Source organism: Pseudophryne corroboree, chromosome 7 (genome assembly GCF_028390025.1).
Source record: "Pseudophryne corroboree isolate aPseCor3 chromosome 7, aPseCor3.hap2, whole genome shotgun sequence".
Classification (NCBI taxonomy): Eukaryota; Metazoa; Chordata; class Amphibia; order Anura; family Myobatrachidae; genus Pseudophryne; species Pseudophryne corroboree.
This window is the reverse complement of record NC_086450.1, coordinates 391329698-391350206: the sequence shown is the minus strand read 5'-3', so window position 1 is coordinate 391350206 and position 20509 is coordinate 391329698. Positions and strand designations below refer to the sequence as shown.

General features: G+C 45.4%; 1 protein-coding gene across 5 annotated transcripts in view; it reads left to right on the top strand.

The window, feature by feature from the left end:
- MAD1L1 (mitotic arrest deficient 1 like 1) overlaps positions 1-20509 on the top strand; it is a 1517492-nt gene that overhangs the window by 916202 nt on the left and 580781 nt on the right. For all 5 annotated transcript variants that reach the window (XM_063934609.1, XM_063934611.1, XM_063934608.1 and 2 more), the window contains exon 15: positions 9820-9910. In XM_063934609.1, coding sequence (XP_063790679.1) covers positions 9820-9910 — 91 coding nt within the window. The remainder of the gene's footprint in view (positions 1-9819; positions 9911-20509) is intronic.

The window sequence follows — 20509 nt, the reverse complement described above, 5'->3', positions numbered from 1 at the left end:
GTTGTCCGATGTCACAAATCCCCAGGAGAGTCCAATTAGGGTAAGCCACTCTGCGATGATCTTCCTCAGTTGCCGTAAGAGGTTTTCAGCTGTGTGCGTATTCTGGAAAGCGGTGATACAAAGCGTAGCCTGCCTAGGAACGATTTGGCGTTTGCGAGATGCTGCTACTGGTGCCGCCGCTGCTGTTCTTGCAGCGGGAGGCAATACATCTACCCAGTGGGCTGTCAGTCATATAGTCCTGAGTCTGTCCTGCTCCACTTGTCCACATGTCCGTGGTTAAGTGGACATTGGGTACAACTGCATTTTTTAGGACACTGGTGACTCTTTTTCTGAAGTCTGTGTACATTTTCGGTATCGCCTGCCTAGAGAAATGGAACCTAGATGGTATTTGGTACCGGGGACACAGTACCTCAATCAAGTCTATAGTTGGCTCTGAATTAACGATGGATACCGGAACCACGTTTCTCACCGCCCAGGCTGCCAAGGCCTGAGTTATCCGCTTTGCAGCAGGATGACTGCTGTGATATTTCATCTTCCTCGCAAAGGACTGTTGGACAGTCAATTGCTTACTGGAAGTAGTACAAGTGGTCTTCCGACTTCCCCTCTGGGATGACGATCGACTCCCAGCAGCAACAACAGCAGCGCCAGCAGCAGTAGGCGTTACACTCAAGGATGCATCGGAGGAATCCCAGGCAGGAGAGGACTCGTCAGACTTGCCAGTGACATGGCCTACAGGACTATTGGCTTTCCTGGGTAAGGAGGAAATTGACACTGAGGGAGTTGGTGGTGTGGTTTGCAGGAGCTTGGTTACAAGAGGAAGGGATTTACTGGTCAGTGGACTGCTTCCGCTGTCGCCCAAAGTTTTTGAACTTGTCACTGACTTATGATGAATGCGCTGCAGGTGACGTATAAGGGAGGATGTTCCGAGGTGGTTAACGTCCTTACCCCTACTTATTACAGCTTGACAAAGGCAACACACGGCTTGACACCTGTTGTCCGCATTTGTGTTGAAATAATTCCACACCGAAAAGCTGATTTTTTTTGTATTTTGACCAGGCATGTCAATGGCCATAATCCTCCCACGGACAACAGGTCTCTCCCTGGGTGCCTGACTTAAACAAACCACCACACTATCAGAATCCTCCTTGTCAATTTCCTCCCCAGCGCCAGCAACACCCATATCCTCATCCTGGTGTACTTCAACACTGACATCTTCAATTTGACTATCAGGAACTGGACTGCGGGTGCTCCTTCCAGCACTTGCAGGGGGCGTGCAAATGGTGGAAGGCGCAAGCTCTTCCCGTCCAGTGTTGGGAAGGTCAGGCATCGCAACCGACACAATTGGACTCTCCTTGGGGATTTGTGATTTCGAAGAACGCACAGTTCTTTGCTGTGCTTTTGCCAGCTTAAGTCTTTTCTTTTTTCTAGCGAGAGGATGAGTGCTTCCATCCTCATGTGAAGCTGAACCACTAGCCATGAACATAGGCCAGGGCCTCAGCCGTTCCTTGCCACTCCGTGTCGTAAATGGCATATTGGCAAGTTTACGCTTCTCCTCAGACGCTTTTAATTTTGATTTTTGGGTCATTTTACTGATCTTTTGTGTTTTGGATTTTACATGCTCTGTACTATGACATTGGGCATCGGCCTTGGCAGACGACGTTGATGGCATTTCATCGTCTCGGCCATGACTAGTGGCAGCAGCTTCAGCACGAGGTGGAAGTGGATCTTGATCTTACCCTATTTTTTTAACCTCCACATTTTTGTTCTCCATATTTTAATGCGCACAACTAAAAGGCACCACAGGTATACAATGTAGATGGATGGATAGTATACTTATGGACGACGGGTGACGACACAGAGGTAGGTACAGCAGTGGCCTACCGTACTGCTATATACAGTATAATAAATGGACCTGGTGGACACTGTCAGCAAACTGCTAAACTAGTATAAAGAAAAAAAGCCACCACGGGTATACAATGTAGATGGATGGATAGTATACTTATTATTATTAATGGATGACGAGTGACTGACGACACAGAGGTAGGTACAGCAGTGGCCTACCGTACTGCTATATACAGTATAATGGACCTGGTGGACACTGTCAGCAGACTGCTAAACTAGTACTACTAGTATAAAAAAAAAAGCCACCACAGGTATACAATGTAGATGGATGGATATTATACTTATGGACGAGTGACTGACGACACAGAGGTAGGTACAGCAGTGGCCTACCGTACTGCTATATACAGTATAATGGACCTGGTGGACACTGTCAGCAGACTGCTAAACTAGTACTACTAGTATAAAAAAAAAGCCACCACAGGTATACAATGTAGATGGATGGATAGTATACTTATTATTATTAATGGACAACGAGTGACTGACGACACAGAGGTAGGTACAGCAGTGGCCTACCGTACTGTTATATACAGTAATGGACCTGGTGGACACTGTCAGCAGACTGCTAAACTAGTACTACTAGTATAAAAAAAAAAAGCCACCACAGGTATACAATGTAGATGGATGGTAGTATACTTATGGACGACGAGTGACGACACAGAGGTAGGTACAGCAGTGGCCTACCGTACTGCTATATACAGTATAATGGACCTGGTGGACACTGTCAGCAGACTGCTAAACTAGTATAAAAAAAAGCACAGGAGTGTTTTCAGGCAGACAAACGTATACTGGTGGTCACTGTCAGCAAAACTGTGCACTGTACTCCTGCTATAGCTGCTCCCCAGTCCCCACAATTAGGCAGTGTGAGCACTCAGCACAGATATATCATGCAGCACACTGAGCACAGATATGGTATGGAGCGTTTTTTTCAGGCAGAGAACGGATAAAAAAAAACTGGTGGTCACTATCAGCAAAACTCTGCACTCTACTCCGAGTCCTAACAGCTGCTCCCCAATCCTCCCCACAATTAGTAATAAAACAAGCAATCAACTGTCTCTTCTACAATTATAAACGGAGAGGACGCCAGCCACGTCCTCTCCCTATCAATCTCAATGCACGTGTGAAAATGGCGGCAACGCGCGGCTGCTTATATAGAATCCGAATCTCGCGAGAATCCGACAGCGGGATGATGACGTTCGGGCGCGCTCGGGTTAACCGAGCCATACGGGAGAATCCGAGTATGGCTCGGACCCGTGTAAAATGGGTGAAGTTCGGGGGGGTTCGGTTTCCGAGAAACCGAACCCGCTAATCACTAATATAAAGCGAACAGTTAGTCACAGAAAATTGGTCTCGCTCTTTGTTCTTTATGATCCCAATAAAATTGGGTGTCCTGCTTCAAAGCAGTTTATAGCACAAGAATTATATAAACCAAGCAATTCCTGTCGCTGGACATAAGCACGTTCTAGCATGAGGCTGGGGAGAGAGTGAGCAGCGCATGTGAATATAATTGCTTTTTTGTTGGACATAAGGCATCCACAGAATATCCGGCTGATTGGAAGCATAACAATAATTCTGGATATTTGAGGAATAAGGAGATATAAATTAATCAGTGGGACGGCTATTCTTAAACATGCATGTGTAAAGGATTGCTTTGAATATAATCAGTCATTTATTTGTTTTTTAGGATTTTATGTAGCCACATTGTCATTTTTAATATATGTATATGCATTGCCGGCCGGCATGTAAATTTGCTATATTTTGGTATTGTAAAATAAAATTCACTTTGGATGTGAATAGCGCTCTTTCGTTTGCATTTTTCAGTTTATAGCACGCTGGATCAGGCTCACTATCCAGCATGCTTATTCCATGGCAGGTTTGCCGGTTCGAAAATCTGTACAGTCCCACTTTACTAGGTCGGTGGGTTCTTCCTGGGCTGCTGCCGAAGTGTCTTGACTTTACAGCTCTGCCGAGCAGCTACTTGGTCAGGTTCGAACACATTTGCGAAGTTCTACAAGTTCGATACTTTGGCCTCTGAGGACCTTCAGTTTGGTCATTCAGTTCTGCAGGAACCTCAGCACTCTCCCACCCGGTTTGGGAGCTCTTGTACTTCCCCATGGTACTAAATGGACCCCAGTCTCCTCCAGGACGTAAGAGAAAATAGGATTTTAATTACCAACTGGTAAATCCTTTCTTGTAGTCCATAGAGGATACTGGGCGCTCGCCCAGTGCTTCGTTCCTCCTGCACTGTTACTTGGTTAAGTATTGTTGTTTGTTTTAGCTGTTGCTGTTCCTGTTTCAAGTTGGGTTAGTATAGCTTTCCTCTTGTTTGCGTGTGCTGGTTTGGAATCTCACCACTAACCTTTTATATCCTTCTCTCAAAGTATGTCCGTCTCCTCGGGCACTGTTTCCTAGACTGAGTCTGGTAGGAGGGGCATAGAGGGAAAAGCCAGCCCACACTATCAAATTCTTAAAATGTCCATTGGCTCCTAGTGGATCCGTCTATACCCCATGGTACTAAATAGAACCCCAGTAGCCTCTACGGACTGCGAGAAAAGGATTTACCGGTAGGTAATTAAAATCCTTTTTTTACTATATATAGATTTATCGGGAGGCAATCACGAGACCGCCTGTATGGATCCCAGCAGTCACAATGCTGCCGCCGGAATCCCGACAGGCGGTGAAATGCCACCGCCGGAATACCGGTGCCACAGGCTTTTCTCCCTCTGTGGGTGTCCACGACACCCATAGAGGGAGAATATAACCTGTTTTGAGCGCTGTGAGCCACCATGCCTGCAGCGTGGTGAGCGCAGAAAGCCTGCAAGGGGCTTTCTAGCGTTTGCCTCGCTGACCGCATACTGGTGGTTGGGATGCCGCTGGCGTGGCCGCCGGTAAATAGAATGTATTCCAGATTTATCAAGGTACCTAGACCATGTATTCTCTAATGGATAGCGAAGCCATTGTGGTGGCTGGCCACACTCCTAAGCACAGGCCCCCTACCACTGCATTCACCCTGTGGGCCCTTCATGACCCAGTCTGACACTGTATCTCTGTCGTATCCATCAGCAAAGAGAGCTTAATACAGTTTCCTGGGCAATAAAATGATCTGTAAGTGGCGTTTCCCTTTTATCGGTGCCCCAGTTATCATTTAAAATGTTATTCTGTACGTATAAGATAACATTTTAAGGTCTCGCAGATACATCCGGATAGCATGTAATCTTACAAAGAGCCACCATGAGTCCTATAAGGTTCAAACTTATTTTGTTTCACAAAACAATGTTTTGCAATAAGATTTGTCACTTGAAGATAGACACCCGAAACACTTTGAAAGGCATTCGTACACACACGTTATACTCCAAGAGGTAGTTATACTTTCGCTGTTCAGTTTAGACTGATTTGCTTAGTAGTCAATTAAATCTGCCCTTCTTTGATTACTAGTTCTAGGGAAGAGACGGAACCTGATATTACGGTGTCCGTCTGCACATCTGTCACACCACCCTCCTACATGCACTAATTGGATTTCTTACAGTCATTGGTTCCTGTCATACAGCGAGACAACTTACTTAGTGACCGCAGGGGTAAAATTCTAGAAAACATTTGAGCCTGCGCAGGTTTGTCTTTAATTGTGACATATGAGTGCAGGGAACAAGCTCCCTGTTGACCAGAGGTTGCAGAATAAACATGTATATACTCAAGACTAACTTTTCCGCAACCGAATGCACACAGCAGCTAAAGGGTTATTAGGCATAAATCCCTATAATGTAAAAATTTTTCTTTGTGATATCATCTCTTTCTATGGCTTTAGTAATCTTCCACTGTACTAGAGGGGTTTAACCCACACATTGCCGGCTCTTTGTCAAAGGTGTTTTGCCTTTTCCTGTGGAGAGGAGGATTACTGGGTATTTCCTTGCAATGAGTCTTTATAACATGTTTCCCATGGTTCTCGGAATTATCTTCTTTGGGGCTCTGTGGGGAGTCGGATTGTGCTGCAGAATTCCCAGCTGAGCAGGTAGGGCTGATAATGTATCCAGGCAGTCTCTCGGCAAAGAATCAACATTTCATGATGATCTTCTGTTGACCAGGCATCTGATAAGATAGCGAAAATAACATTTATACTGCATCAAAAGTATATGTGATTCCTGCCACTTATTTGTTCTAAAATAGATAATTGTGAAGGGTCAGATATGTCCTCTTACACCTAGCCTCAATATGCCATGCGGCGCGAGATCCTGGAGTGAGTGAGCCCGAGCAGTGCAACGTGTTTTTTTTTATTGACTCTGTCTTATTTTCAGTCAGATGCAACAAAATGGCGTCACAAGACTGCACTGATTAGTGTGTTATGCGACTCTTGTATTTCTATGTGCAACTGAGTCTGAATCTGTATGCGAAGCACAATGCAAAGTGCGGCAGCGTAGCACTTTGTGTACACATTAACACAGATATACAAGGGTCTCTTATCAGATTAATCCGTGCAGGCTCCACAAGCAGTTTTGTTGTATCGCATTGCAATGAAGATGCACCATTTAGCGAAAAATATGCTCGGCACAAGTCGTGTCGCACATGTCTTGGCACACCGAGAAGTAATATTTGCAGCAACTGCAGCAGACGTGTATGAGGGCACATCTTTATTGTTTATATTTAGGGGTAGAGTCCGGTAACATATGGTAGGGTATTCCATAGGAGAGTAGCAGCATGAGAGAAGTTTGGCAGTTGTTATTATTTATTATCAGTTATTTATATAGCGCACACATATTCCGCAGCGCTTTACAGAGAATATTTGCCCATTCACATCAGTCCCTACCTCAGTGGAGCTTACAGTCTATATTCCCTATCACATGTACACGCACACACATTCATACTAGGGTTAATATTGTTGGGTACAGAACAAAAACGGAATAAGACAGCGCTGACTGAGATGGGTTGTCTTATGAACATACAGTAATTTTTAATAAGTTAAAACATACAGAATAATTAAAATAATTAAAATAAATTAGTCACACTGCACCAATGAGCTTCTAGTCACCATATAAGTTATGAGTTTATCACTTGCCTCTTGTTCCAATGTCCCCGTGGGACCCGCACAACTGAATATCCCTTATCCTAGGGCTGTAGCACAGTCCTTGGGCCAAAAATAGCAGTTTCAACGCTGGAGGATTATCAGTCCCAGTTATATGGCAGTAAATAGGAAAGTCCTCACCAGTATTGCATGATTGTAGTAAATGTTCGGTCCTTAATGCATGGATGTTGGTTCAGTGATGGCGCTTTTTGCAGAGTCCATAGTGGACTAACCTATTCAGACAGCTGCTTAATACATAAAAATTGGAGCTACATCTATAGCTCCCCTTTTTTAACCTGGCTGGTTATCTCTGTTTTTGTTAATATTGTTGGGAGCCAATTAACCTATCAGTATATTTTTTTGGATTGTGGGAGGAAACCGGAGTACCTGGATGAAACCCACGCAAGTACGGGGAGAATATACAAACTCTGCGCAGTTAGGGCCATGATGGGAATTGAACCCATGACCTCAGTGCTGTGAGGCAGTAATGCTAACCATTACACCATCCGTACTGCCCAGTTGAGAGTCATGTAGCTATCAGAAATCAGGAGAAACTCAGAACAGGTGCAGGGTATGCTGTCATGATGTCGACAAAGTTGAAATGTCGATATATATGCAGAAGGCGGCCATGTCATTTCACCATTTACGTTCCTGTCAAAATGATTGAACATATCTGTCGCCATTTTAATGGAGAAGTGGTGGAGTTGATGGCTTTGTAGACATGATATTTGTAATAGAATCTGGATGATTACATGCTTTACATTCATTCAAGAGGGATGCGTTCAGGATCCGGACGGTAAATACTGAGGTAAGTGTTAGATTGGGTGGGGGGAGGGAATCTCTGTTGGGGGAGTTAGGGTTAGGCTGCCGGAGGGGAACGGCTAGAGAGAGGCTGTGGGATGGGTGGGTTAGGGGTCAGGTTGGAGTTTTGACCGTCTGGATCCCGCTGTCAGCATTCTGACTGTCATGATGGTGACTGACGGGATTCTGATACCATCTCAATCAAGGGGCCAAGTTTTTATTTTTTGAAGTCAAGTTTAAGTGCTTGCAAAGCATTTGCAAATGGCCTGTTGCTCAGATGAAAAGTTTCCTATCTCAGGACATTTGATAACACAGCACAGGCAATTGCCAATATTTAAGTACAGTACACTATTTTTGGGGGTTGTTTTAATACATACTGTACATAGAATGGTAAGTAGCCTAGAGCCACAGTCATTGTATTTTACAGCCCAATAAAGTGGTGAGATGAGCATCTTTGCATTGCTCGGCAGCTGTCCATAGAGAGAGATCTAATTCTGATTGGCTGATCAGGAGTACTTTTTCTTGTTGTAAATTTTAACAACGTCACATTTTTCACTTGGAGCCTCGTTTGAGCTGCTGATCACACTTGAATTGATTCTGTAATTATTCTTGTGCTGTGAAACAGCAAAATTTGCTTGTGCCACTTGATCTAAGGTATTGGGACGATGTCAGTATATTGAGGTGACTCTCCATATGCTCACATGCCAGGGATTACAGCAAACAGGTGGCACAGACCATTTCCCAACCGGTTACTCTTAAGATGCCCATACACCTAAAGATTTATTGTCTGATCTGGCTGGCTGGAACAAAAATCTGGTTATGTATGGCCTGCAAGGGGCTTTATAGCGATCACCCTGCTGCCAGCATACTGGTGGCCGGGATCATGACAGCTGGGATCCCGGCCGCCGGTAGAAGGTATGTATTCCCTTTAAAGCATCCCATCAATTCAGCCTACAAAACGGTCGCATCTACTTTTTGTAAGCCACGAATACCAGATCTCGTAGTTAATGGATATTAGAACCCGTGGCATATGTTTTTAAACTGAGCAGAGCTTAAATACATACATTGGAACGAAATATTTTGTGCTACAGATGGCTTTTGGCAAGCGGAAATAGAAAGACTCCATCTGCTGTTATTTATTACTACTTTGCTCATTTTTCCAGTTTGCACAATATTAAATGGTTGCCAAATATTTATGACAGTATTTTCATTATTATAGCTGAAGGCTACGTACTATTTTCCCTTAAAGTGGGTATACACTGGCCGATATATCGGCCGTTCTATTGAACGGCCGATATATCGCGGGTCCGTCGGCCAGTGTGTACAGGCGATATGTCTGTCAACTGCGTCATTCACAGACATATTGCGTCGGCCCCGCAGCACAGCCGACGGCCAATTTATCTACCGATATATTGGCGCATTGCTGTGCGTCTACGGGCGACCAGCCGCCCGCCCGTACACATGCTGCTGCAGCCGGTGGTGATTGACAGCTGAACTGGGCGGCCGTGTGTACACGGCCGCCCAGTTCATAACGTCAGTCCCCGATGGATCAGGCAGTGTGTATGCACAGCACACTGCCCGATCCGTCCATAGATATATCTGCAGATCAATTGATCTGCAGATATATCTATCAGTGTGTACCCACCTTTATTGCATGCTCACTATTCACCAGTCCTTTGTGTCCTGTGCCCCACCCCCCTCAAAACTCCCCCCTCCCCCCCCCATCCCTTCCTGTATGCATAGCTCCTGCTTATTCCACATTCAGTCAGACATTCTAGTTATTTACCAACAGTTTGTCTATATTTTTGAAGTCGATCCCTTGCATCTGAGTGATGCAGGAGAATTACATACATCAATGAATTTGCTGATTGCGTAGAATAATCACAGGTTTACACTGAGGAGCTTGGCTAAAAATCAAAATTTGTGTTTATATTTTAAGGAATGGAGAATCCAAGGATCCCATTGGTTGTCAGGGATAGAATTGCAGAAAATGAAATGTTTTTAGTGTATTATTATTCCTAAGGTGTCCTTTCATGTTGTATTCACCGCATTTTGCTTTTCTGCAGGCTGAAAATTGAGGAGCTTGAAGCCGAACGTAGCCGTCTAGAGGAGGAGAACAAAATCCTGGAGATGAGGTTGGAGAGACTGTGTCTTCAGGTGAGTAAAGAGCGAGCTTTAGTGCCTTTGTAATCAAATCCTCCTGACATGCAGGACTTTGGCCATCAAACTCTGTCATGGCTCTGAAATATGAAGTAATACTGACTGGCAGCTGGAGAAGCAGGTCATACACAAATAATGTTGTGATATTGTAGCTCTCAAGTGTTTGTCTTCCAGCTAACGTACAATGCTACCTCATGTCACTGGCAGTGATACGCAATTGACTGCTCAGCCTGTAGACTGGTAGCAAAATTCCTACCTTGTTTCCACTATTCAGATTACATTAACATAAAACACTTAGAAACTGGAATGTGGAAAGTTGTTGAGCGGATTATGACTTTTTTTTTTTGTTAAAGGTCACTAGTCACCACTTTTGTGGTGCAGTTTGGTTTTCCAGGTTAGAAGTTACAAATGCAGACTGTAGGAAACAAAACTGCCAGTTGCTGAAGAAGAACTGGGGAAGGGACTGCAAGTAGATCATGGATTTTAAAGATATCCGAGAAGTCAGTGGGGCCTTCATCAGTGTTTTACATAGGGGGTCATTCCGAGTTGTTCGCTCGTTGCCGATTTTCGCAACGGAGCGATTAAGGCAAAAATGCGCATGCGCATGGTTCGCAGTGCGCATGCGGTTAGTATTTTAGCTCAAAACTTAGTAGATTTAGTCACGTCCGAACTAAGTTTTTTCATTGTTGAAGTGATCGGAGTGTGATTGACAGGAAGTGGGTGTTTCTGGGCAGACATTGGCCGTTTTCTGGGAGTGTGCGGAAAAACTCAGGCGTGTCAGGGAAAAACGCGGGAGTGTCTGGAGAAACGGGGGAGTGGCTGGGCGAACGCTGGGCGTGTGTGTGACGTCAAACCAGGAACGAAACTGACTGAACTGATCGCTATTTGTGAGTAGGTCTGGAGCTACTCAGAAACTGCTAAGAAATTTCTATTCGCAATTCTGCTAATCTTTCGTTCGCTATTCTGATAAGCTAAGATACACTCCCAGAGGGCGGCAGCCTAGCGTATGCAATGCTGCTAAAAGCAGCTAGCGAGCGAACAACTCGGAATCACCCCCATAGTCATAGTCAGTATATGTAGTGTATATGTGGCTGCATGTCTAGCGTTGTGAGTCCATATGAACTATCGCAAAGTAGATTTTACTGCCATACATGGCTTTATAACTATTCAGGGAGATACAGCTGTATTCCACTCATCAGTGGTTTCATGGTACAATGCACCATTGTGTGACACATATATGGCTCCCTTGCGATGTATGTGGTCATCAGGTAACTAAGATGTTACTTAAGTCTTGATCATTCATCTTGCCATTGAGCAATAAGATTTGCCTAAGCTTACCATAACATAATTGACTAGATTAGGTACAATTTTAGTCATTCAGCCATTGAGCTAAATGACCTGGCCCACCTAAGTTGCTGTGGGTGGTTCAATTTCAATTACATGCAAGCTACTGCCGAAACGGCTTCGGTGGACGTGTCTCTTGTTCATTTCTGCCCATGGAGGCGCAAGCTGAAATTAGCTACTACAGCTGTGGTTATGTGCATAGCGCAAATTACGCAAAGCTGCACACTCAGCTTCACCAACTGAGGAGCGTGAACAGGGATACAGAATGTGTTGGTGTAGAAAACCCAAATAAATTTGCCTGAAGACATTACCGTGGCACTTGGTATATGTAACATTCAGCTGCAAGCCTCTGCCTTACAATATTGTCTGCAATACCAATATTGTGTTGGTAGATTTAATTGCTCATTTAAACACTCATGTGGAGAGCTTCTGCCATTTCATTTATTCAAAAGAGATGATCTTTTACTTCCATGACCTGACTCATTAATCCTGCTCCTGTACTTAAAATTTTATTCCCATAATCTGCACTACAGTTTGTTGGTATCTTGTTGTCCCTTCGCATCACACTATGTAATTGTATGCTGAAGGTTACAGAACCTGTGCTGTGAGGCCTTATACAGAGCTCAGACAATGCAAATTGTCATGGGGGTTTGATTCCATTTTAGCGTGGGCATAGCTTTTCTTTACAGAGCCTCTCGTACCCTGCGTTGTCCTGCGTCTGCTATGAAACACCTTTTCTTGGAACCAAATAATGTTCTTGTAGGAACACTTTCTGGTCAGTTTCTCTATCGTCCTAAGTGGATGCTGGGGTTCCTGAAAGGACCATGGGGAATAGCGGCTCCGCAGGAGACAGGGCACAAAAGTAAAGCTTTTACAGGTCAGGTGGTGTGTACTGGCTCCTCCCCCTATGACCCTCCTCCAGACTCCAGTTAGATTTTTGTGCCCGGCCGAGAAGGGTGCAATTCTAGGTGGCTCTCATAAAGAGCTGCTTAGAGAGTTTAGCTTAGGTTTTTTATTTTACAGTGATTCCTGCTGGCAACAGGATCACTGCAACGAGGGACAGAGGGGAGAAGAAGTGAACTCACCTGCGTGCAGGATGGATTGGCTTCTTGGCTACTGGACATGAAGCTCCAGAGGGACGATCACAGGTACAGCCTGGATGGTCACCGGAGCCACGCCGCCGGCCCCCTCACAGATGCTGAAGCAAGAAGAGGTCCAGAATCGGCGGCTGAAGACTCCTGCAGTCTTCTTAAGGTAGCGCACAGCACTGCAGCTGTGCGCCATTTTCCTCTCAGCACACTTCACACGGCAGTCACTGAGGGTGCAGGGCGCTGGGGGGGGGGCGCCCTGGGAGGCAAATGAAAACCTTTAAAAAGGCTAAAAATACCTCACATATAGCCCCAGAGGCTATATGGAGATATTTACCCCTGCCTAAATGTACTAAATAGCGGGAGACGAGCCCGCCGAAAAAGGGGCGGGGCCTATCTCCTCAGCACACGGCGCCATTTTCTGTCACAGCTCCGCTGGTCAGGAAGGCTCCCAGGTCTCTCCCCTGCACTGCACTACAGAAACAGGGTATAACAGAGAGGGGGGGCAAAATAAATGGCAATATATTAATATAAAAGCAGCTATAAGGGAGCACTTAATCATAAGGCTATCCCTGTCATATATAGCGCTTTTTGGTGTGTGCTGGCAGACTCTCCCTCTGTCTCCCCAAAGGGCTAGTGGGTCCTGTCTTCGTATAGAGCATTCCCTGTGTGTCTGCTGTGTGTCGGTACGTGTGTGTCGACATGTATGAGGACGTTATTGGTGTGGAGGCGGAGCAATTGCCAAATATGAGGATGTCACCTCCTAGGGGGTCGACACCAGAATGGATGCCTTTATTTGTGGAATTACGGGATAGCGTCAACTCGCTTAAGCAGTCGTTTGCCGACATGAGGCGGCCGGACACTCAATTAGTGCCTGTCCAGGCGCCTCAAACACCGTCAGGGGCTGTAAAACGCCCCTTGCCTCAGTCGGTCGACACAGACCCAGACACAGGCACTGATTCCGGTGGTGAAGGTGACGAATCAACCGTATTTTCCAGTAGGGCCACACGTTATATGATTTTGGCAATAAAGGAGATGTTACATTTAGCTGATACTACAGGTACCACTAAACAGGGTATTATGTGGGGTGTGAAAAAACTACCAGTAGTTTTTACCGAATCAGAAGAATTAAATGACGTGTGTGATGAAGCGTGGGGTGCCCCGATAAAAAACTGCTAATTTCAAAGAAGTTATTGGCTTTATACCCTTTCCCGCCAGAGGTTAGGGAGCGCTGGGAAACACCTCCTAGGGTGGACAAAGCGCTAACACGCTTATCAAAACAAGTGGCGTTACCCTCTCCTGAGACGGCCGCACTTAAAGATCCATCAGATAGGAGGATGGAAAATATCCAAAAAGGTATATACACACATGCAGGTGTTATACTACGACCAGCTATTGCGACTGCCTGGATGTGCAGTGCTGGGGTAGTTTGGTCAGAGTCCCTGATCGAAAATATTGATACCCTGGACAGGGACAATATTTTACTGTCGTTAGAACAAATAAAGGATGCATTTCTTTATATGCGTGATGCACAGAGAGATATCTGCACACTGGCATCACGGGTAAGTGCTATGTCCATTTCGGCCAGAGGAGCTTTATGGACACGACAGTGGACAGGCGATGCGTAGAGGAGTTATTTGGGGTCGGTCTATCGGATTTGGTGGCCACGGCTACGGCCGGGAAATCCACCTTTCTACCTCAAGTCACTCCCCAACAGAAAAAGGCACCGACCTTTCAACCGCAGCCCTTTCGTTCCTTTAAAAATAAGAGAGCAAAGGGCTATTCATATCTGCCACGAGGCAGAGGACGAGGGAAGAGACAGCAACAGGCAGCTCCTTCCCAGGAACAGAAGCCCTCCCCGGCTTCTACAAACGCCTCAGCATGACGCTGGGGCTTCGCAAGCGGACTCGGGGGCGGTAGGCGGTCGTCTCAAGAATTACAGCGCGCAGTGGGCTCACTCGCAGGTAAATCCCTGGATCCTGCAGATAATATCTCAGGGGTACAGGTTGAAATTAGAGACAGAGCCACCTCGCCGTTTCCTGAAGTCTGCTTTACCAACGTCCCCCTCAGAAAGGGAGACGGTTTTGGAAGCCATTCACAAGCTGTATTCTCAGCAGGTGATAGTCAAGGTACCTCTTCTACAACAAGGGAAGGGGTATTATTCCACTCTTTTTGTGGTACCGAAGCCGGATGGCTCGGTAAGGCCTATTCTAAATCTGAAGTCCTTGAACCTGTACATAAAGAAGTTCAAGTTCAAGATGGAGTCACTCAGAGCAGTGATAGCGAACCTGGAAGAAGGGGACTTTATGGTATCCTTGGACATCAAGGATGCGTATCTCCACGTTCCAATTACCCCTCACACCAGGGGTACCTCAGGTTCGTTTTACAAAACTGTCACTATCAGTTTCAGACGCTGCCGTTTGGTTTGTCCACGGCACCTCGGGTCTTTACAAAGGTAATGGCCGAGATAATATTTCTTCTTCGAAGAAAAGGCGTATTAATTATCCCATACTTGGACGATCTCCTAATAAGGGCAAGGTCCAGAGAACAGCTAGAGATGGGTTTAGCACTATCTCAAGAGGTGCTAAAGCAGCACGGATGGATTCTGAATATTCCAAAATCCCAATTAATGCCGACAACTCGTCTGCTGTTCCTGGGGATGATTCTGGACACAGTTCAGAAAAAGGTTTTTCTTCCCGAAGAAAAAGCCAAGGAGTTATCTGACCTGGTCAGGAACCTCCTAAAACCAGGAAAGGTGTCTGTACATCAATGCACAAGAGTCCTGGGAAAAAATGGTAGCTTCTTACGAAGCAATCCCTTTCGGCAGATTCCATGCAAAGGGATCTGTTGGACAAATGGTCAGGGTCGCATCTTCAGATGCACCTGCGGATAACCCTGTCGCCGAGGACAAGGGTATCCCTTCTGTGGTGGTTGCAGGAGGCTCATCTATTGGAGGGCCGCAGATTCGGCATGCAGGATTGGATCCTGGTGACCACGGATGCCAGCCTGAGAGGCTGGGGAGCAGTCACACAGGGAAGAAATTTCCAGGGAGTGTGGTCGAGCCTGAAAAAGTCTCTTCACATAAGCATTCTGGAACTAAGAGCAATCTACAATGCTCTAAGCCAGGCGGAACCTCTGCTTCAAGGAAGACCGGTGTTGATCCAGTCGGACAACATCACGGCAGTCGCCCATGTAAACAGACAGGGCGGCACAAGAAGCAGGAGGGCAATGGCAGAAGCTGCCAGGATCCTTCGCTGGGCGGAGAATCACGTGATAGCACTGTCAGCAGTATTCATCCCGGGCGTGGACAACTGGGAAGCAGACTTCCTCAGCAGACACGACCTTCACCCGGGAGAGTGGGGACTTCATCCAGAAGTTTTCCACATGCTATTAAACCGTTGGGTAAAACCAATGGTGGACAGGATGGCGTCTCGCCTCAACAATACACTGGACAGGTATTGCGCCAGGTCAAGAGATCCGCAGGCAATAGCTGTGGACGCGCTGGTAACACCTTGGGTGTACCAGTCGGTATATGTGTTTCCTCCTCTGCCTCTCATACCAAAGGTATTGAGGATTATACGGCAAAGAGGAGTAAGACTAGTGGCTCCGGATTGGCCAAGAAGGACTTGGTACCCGGAACTTCAAGAGATGGTCACGGACGATCCGTGGCCTCTACTTCTGAGAAGGGACCTGCTTCAGCAGGGTCCTTGTCTTTTTCAAGACTTACCGCGGCTGCGTTTGACGGCATGGCGTTTGAATGCCAGATCCTAAAAGGAAAAGGCATTCCAGAAGAAGTCATTCCTACCTTGATAAAGGCAAGGAAGGAAGTCACCGCGAAGCATTATCGCCGTATTTGGCGAAAATATGTTGCGTGGTGCGAGCAGCGGAGTGCTCCGATGGAGGAATTTCAACTGGGTCGTTTTCCTACATTTCCTGCAATCAGGATTGTCTATGGGTCTCAAATTGGGATCTATTAAGGTTCAAATTTCGGCCCTATCAATATTCTTCCAAAAAGAATTGGCCTCAGTCCCTGAGGTCCAGATTTTTATCAAAGGAGTACTGCATATACAGCCTCCTGTGGTGCCTAAGGTGGCACCGTGGGATCTAAATGTAGTTTTATATTTCCTCAAATCCAATTGGTTTGAACCACTAAAGAATGTGGATTTGAAATATCTCACATGGAAAGTGACTATGTTACTGGCCCTGGCTTCGGCCGGGAGAGTATCTGCACTGGCGGCTTTGTTTTATAAAAGCCCTTATTTAATTTTCCATTCGACATAGGGCAGAGCTGCGGACGCGTCCGCATTTTCTCCCTAAGGTGGTATCAGCGTTTCACCTGAACCAGCCTATTGTAGTGCCTGCGGCTACAGACGACTTGAAGGACTCCAAGTTGTTGGACGTTGTCAGAGCCTTAAAAATATACATTTAAAGGACGGCTGGAGTCAGAAAATCTGACTCGCTGTTTATACTGTATGCACCCAACAAGTTGGGTGCACCTGCTTCTAAGCAGTCGATTGCTCGTTGGATTTGTAACAAAATTCAACTCGTACATTCTGTGGCAGGCCTGCCACAGCCTAAATCTGTTAAGGCCCATTCCGCAAGGAAGGTGGGCTCATCTTGGGCGGCTGCCCGAGGGGTCTCGGCATTACAACTCTGCCGAGCAGCTACGTGGTCAGGGGAGAACACGTTTGTAAATTTTTACAAATTTGATACCCTGGCAAAGGAGGACCTGGAGTTCTCTCATTCGGTGCTGCAGAGTCATCCGCACTCTCCCGCCCGTTTGGGAGCTTTGGTATAATCCCCATGGTCCTTTCAGGAACCCCAGCATCCACTTAGGACGATAGAGAAAATAAGAATTTACTTACCGATAATTCTATTTCTCGGAGTCCGTAGTGGATGCTGGGCGCCCATCCCAAGTGCGGATTATCTGCAATACTTGTACATAGTTATTGTTAACTAATTCGGGTTATTGTTTAGGAAGCCATCTTTCAGAGGCTCCTCTGTTATCATACTGTTAACTGGGTTTAGATCACAAGTTGTACGGTGTGATTGGTGTGGCTGGTATGAGTCTTACCCGGGATTCAAAATCCTCCCTTATTGTGTACGCTCGTCCGGGCACAGTACCTAACTGGAGTCTGGAGGAGGGTCATAGGGGGAGGAGCCAGTACACACCACCTGACCTGTAAAAGCTTTACTTTTGTGCCCTGTCTCCTGCGGAGCCGCTATTCCCCATGGTCCTTTCAGGAACCCCAGCATCCACTACGGACTCCGAGAAATAGAATTATCGGTAAGTAAATTCTTATTTTTTTTTTCATTTGTAGACGTTTTGTGCTGTGAACAAATATAAGAATGCAGCTTATTAATGCAATAGGGACAGTTACATCGCTGACGTATCGATGTCTTGATCTAAAAGGTTTGTAGCTGTTGACATTAATGATTCAAAAGTTACTAGTTATTGTCCCAGAATGCCTGTGAGATGTCTGTATTAGGGGGAGAACTCCTGGAATAATAATACTGCAAGTAATGCAATTTTCCTGGAGTGCGCTTATCTGTCGCAAGGAGGGCAGGAAAATGCTGTAAGGTTGTGGAACGCGTCGTCAAGTCCCATCCACCTCAGGGAACACTGAATGGTTAGGTCAAGATGAGGTGTTTGCTCCTAGCCACTCGCTTCATCAAGTCTCGAATGAATATTACGCAAATTTGCTAAAGATGTCTGAAACAATTTCCCTTATTCACAATCTGCAGTCTCAATAATTACATTATTCCCTTTGTTTCTGCTACAAAGAGTGAATGTCTCATTTGAGACTGGTAGGAAGAGAGTAGCGTCTAGATTCTCTTCGTGCAGAGGACCTTTCCCATAACCCCCTGGGTCCATGTCACAATCTATTTGGAATAGAAAAGTGTGGCGAGCGAAGCGAGACACCAGGCCTGATGCGTGGCGAGCGTCCAATGCTGCATAGAAAAAAAAATACCCCAAACGATCGGAGAACGAAGAAAACATTTAGGAGCTGTAAGGGCAGAAGTTCTCTCCTGCCCTCTCGTTTTGTCACGTCCAGGTCCTTTGCACGAAGGCAACATAGACACAACCGTAGGAAGAGGGCTTTTCCTGTTCTGTGTTCTTCCTTCCCGTCACTTATGTTTTAAAGTGTATATATATATATATATAGATATATATAGATATATAGAGAGAGAGAGATTACGGATTCATTCAGGGACATTGCGGCTAAAAGCACCTCAGATAGCCGTCCTTGATAACGTGTATTGAGATCAGCCATTCCAGCCTGTCTCAGAAGCTCTGTGCACTATGTATCCTATAACGCTACGGAGTTATTATATAGCCATTCTTTATCATCTACCCCTTGCTCCTGACTTTTCTCTTAGTCTCATGCTAGGGAAAGTGCATGTTTGAAATAACTCTGATTTATGTCATGAATGTTGATTGTGACGGGTTTGTAGAAAGAATATTTTTCCCTCTTTGGTATTGTCAAGTAAACATAGGCATGTTGTTAAATGTAATATTGGTCTTTATATCTCATGTCTCTGCAGTGATCTTGCTGTGCGGTGTATGTCTGTAGGATTGTGCGCTCGGACAAGTTTGTATTAACGCTTTATAGAAATGAAAGCACAAAATGAGATTTCTAAGTAGTATTTAGTGTTCATTCTAGCAACCATCACCTAATCCGTAAGGAGGGCATATTTTAATTTTTAAGGGCAACATTTTGTGATCAGTTGCTACAGTAGTATGCCCCGCTCACTGATTAGGTGCAGGGTAATAGAATTAACACTATATTTATAGATTGCTACTTGGCTGATGCAGCATTCAGGGCCATGTTAACCCGTGACTGGGCCCCTAGGCTTTCAGGTAATTCAGGCCCACTCCGGCTCTTCAATATACCATCCCACCACAGCTGACGGACACTGATACCCAGTTGAAATGAAGTATGATGACCACTTTCTCACAGCACAATCATTTTCCTTTTTTCTTTTGAAATAGTGCTATTGGTCCCCTGTGGGCCCCCCCCCTTCTCCCCCACATTGTCTCAAAACAATCCTCAGATGACTAAGAGTGTGCCTTGCAGCGGTGCAGAGTGCCAAGTGCCTTAAACCATTGGAGCCCTAGATGGTCCCCTAGTCTTTCCGGGATCTCTAGGCTTCAGCCTTGTCAGCCCTATGGATAATATGGCCTTGATAGAATCTAAATTATTTTAAGAATTCATGCTGACCAAATATGATTATCTGGCAGTATCCGGTCTTTAGGTCGACACTCATTAGGTTGACCACTATTGGTGGACATGGTCACTAGGTCAACATGGCATTTCACTTTTTTTTTTTTTTCATAATTTACGATCCACGTGGAGTACGATTGGGAATGGTAACCTGTGCTGAGCGAGGCACCTTGCCCGAAGCATGGCGAGCACTAAATGGGGTTCCCGGTCACTTTACGAAGAAAACGACACCAAAGCGACACAAAAAACTCATATCGACCTTTTTCCATGTCGCCCTAATGACCATGTCGACCTATTTCAGGTGTCGACCTAGTCACTGTCGACAAATAGTGGTCAACCTAATGACCCACGACCTAGTTACTGTCGACCCAATGAGCCACACCTGATCTGACCTATGTCATATATAATTCAAGATGTACAAAATGAACAAAATACGTTTTATAAAAGGGACATTATTTTGTATTATTATTTCCTGTATGTTGTCTTGCATTTGCTCAGTTGAAAGAAGGATGTCTGACATCTAAGTGTTTTTTGTTTTTTTTTTGGTTATGTTTTTTTCAAACATTCCTTTGTAGAAACGAGTACAGTAATACTCTAGCAAATCAGAGAGCACTGAAGAAAAATACCAGCTGTTGTAGGAGACAGTAGAGGTATTGGGTATGGGAGTACTGGCTTTCACTATTTAGATGTGTGACATAAGCCGCTCCTACTGGATATAGTATATTACTGGTTGCTGATGATTGGCTATGGGAGATTACTGGCTGCTTATGATTGGATCTGAGTGATAACTGGCTACAGATTATTGGCTATGGGAGATTACTGGCTGCATATAATTGGCTATGGGTGAATATTGGCTGCAGATTGGCTATAGGAGAGTAGTGGCTGTAGATGATTGGCTATCGGAGATTATTGGCTGTACATGATTGGCTATAGAGGAA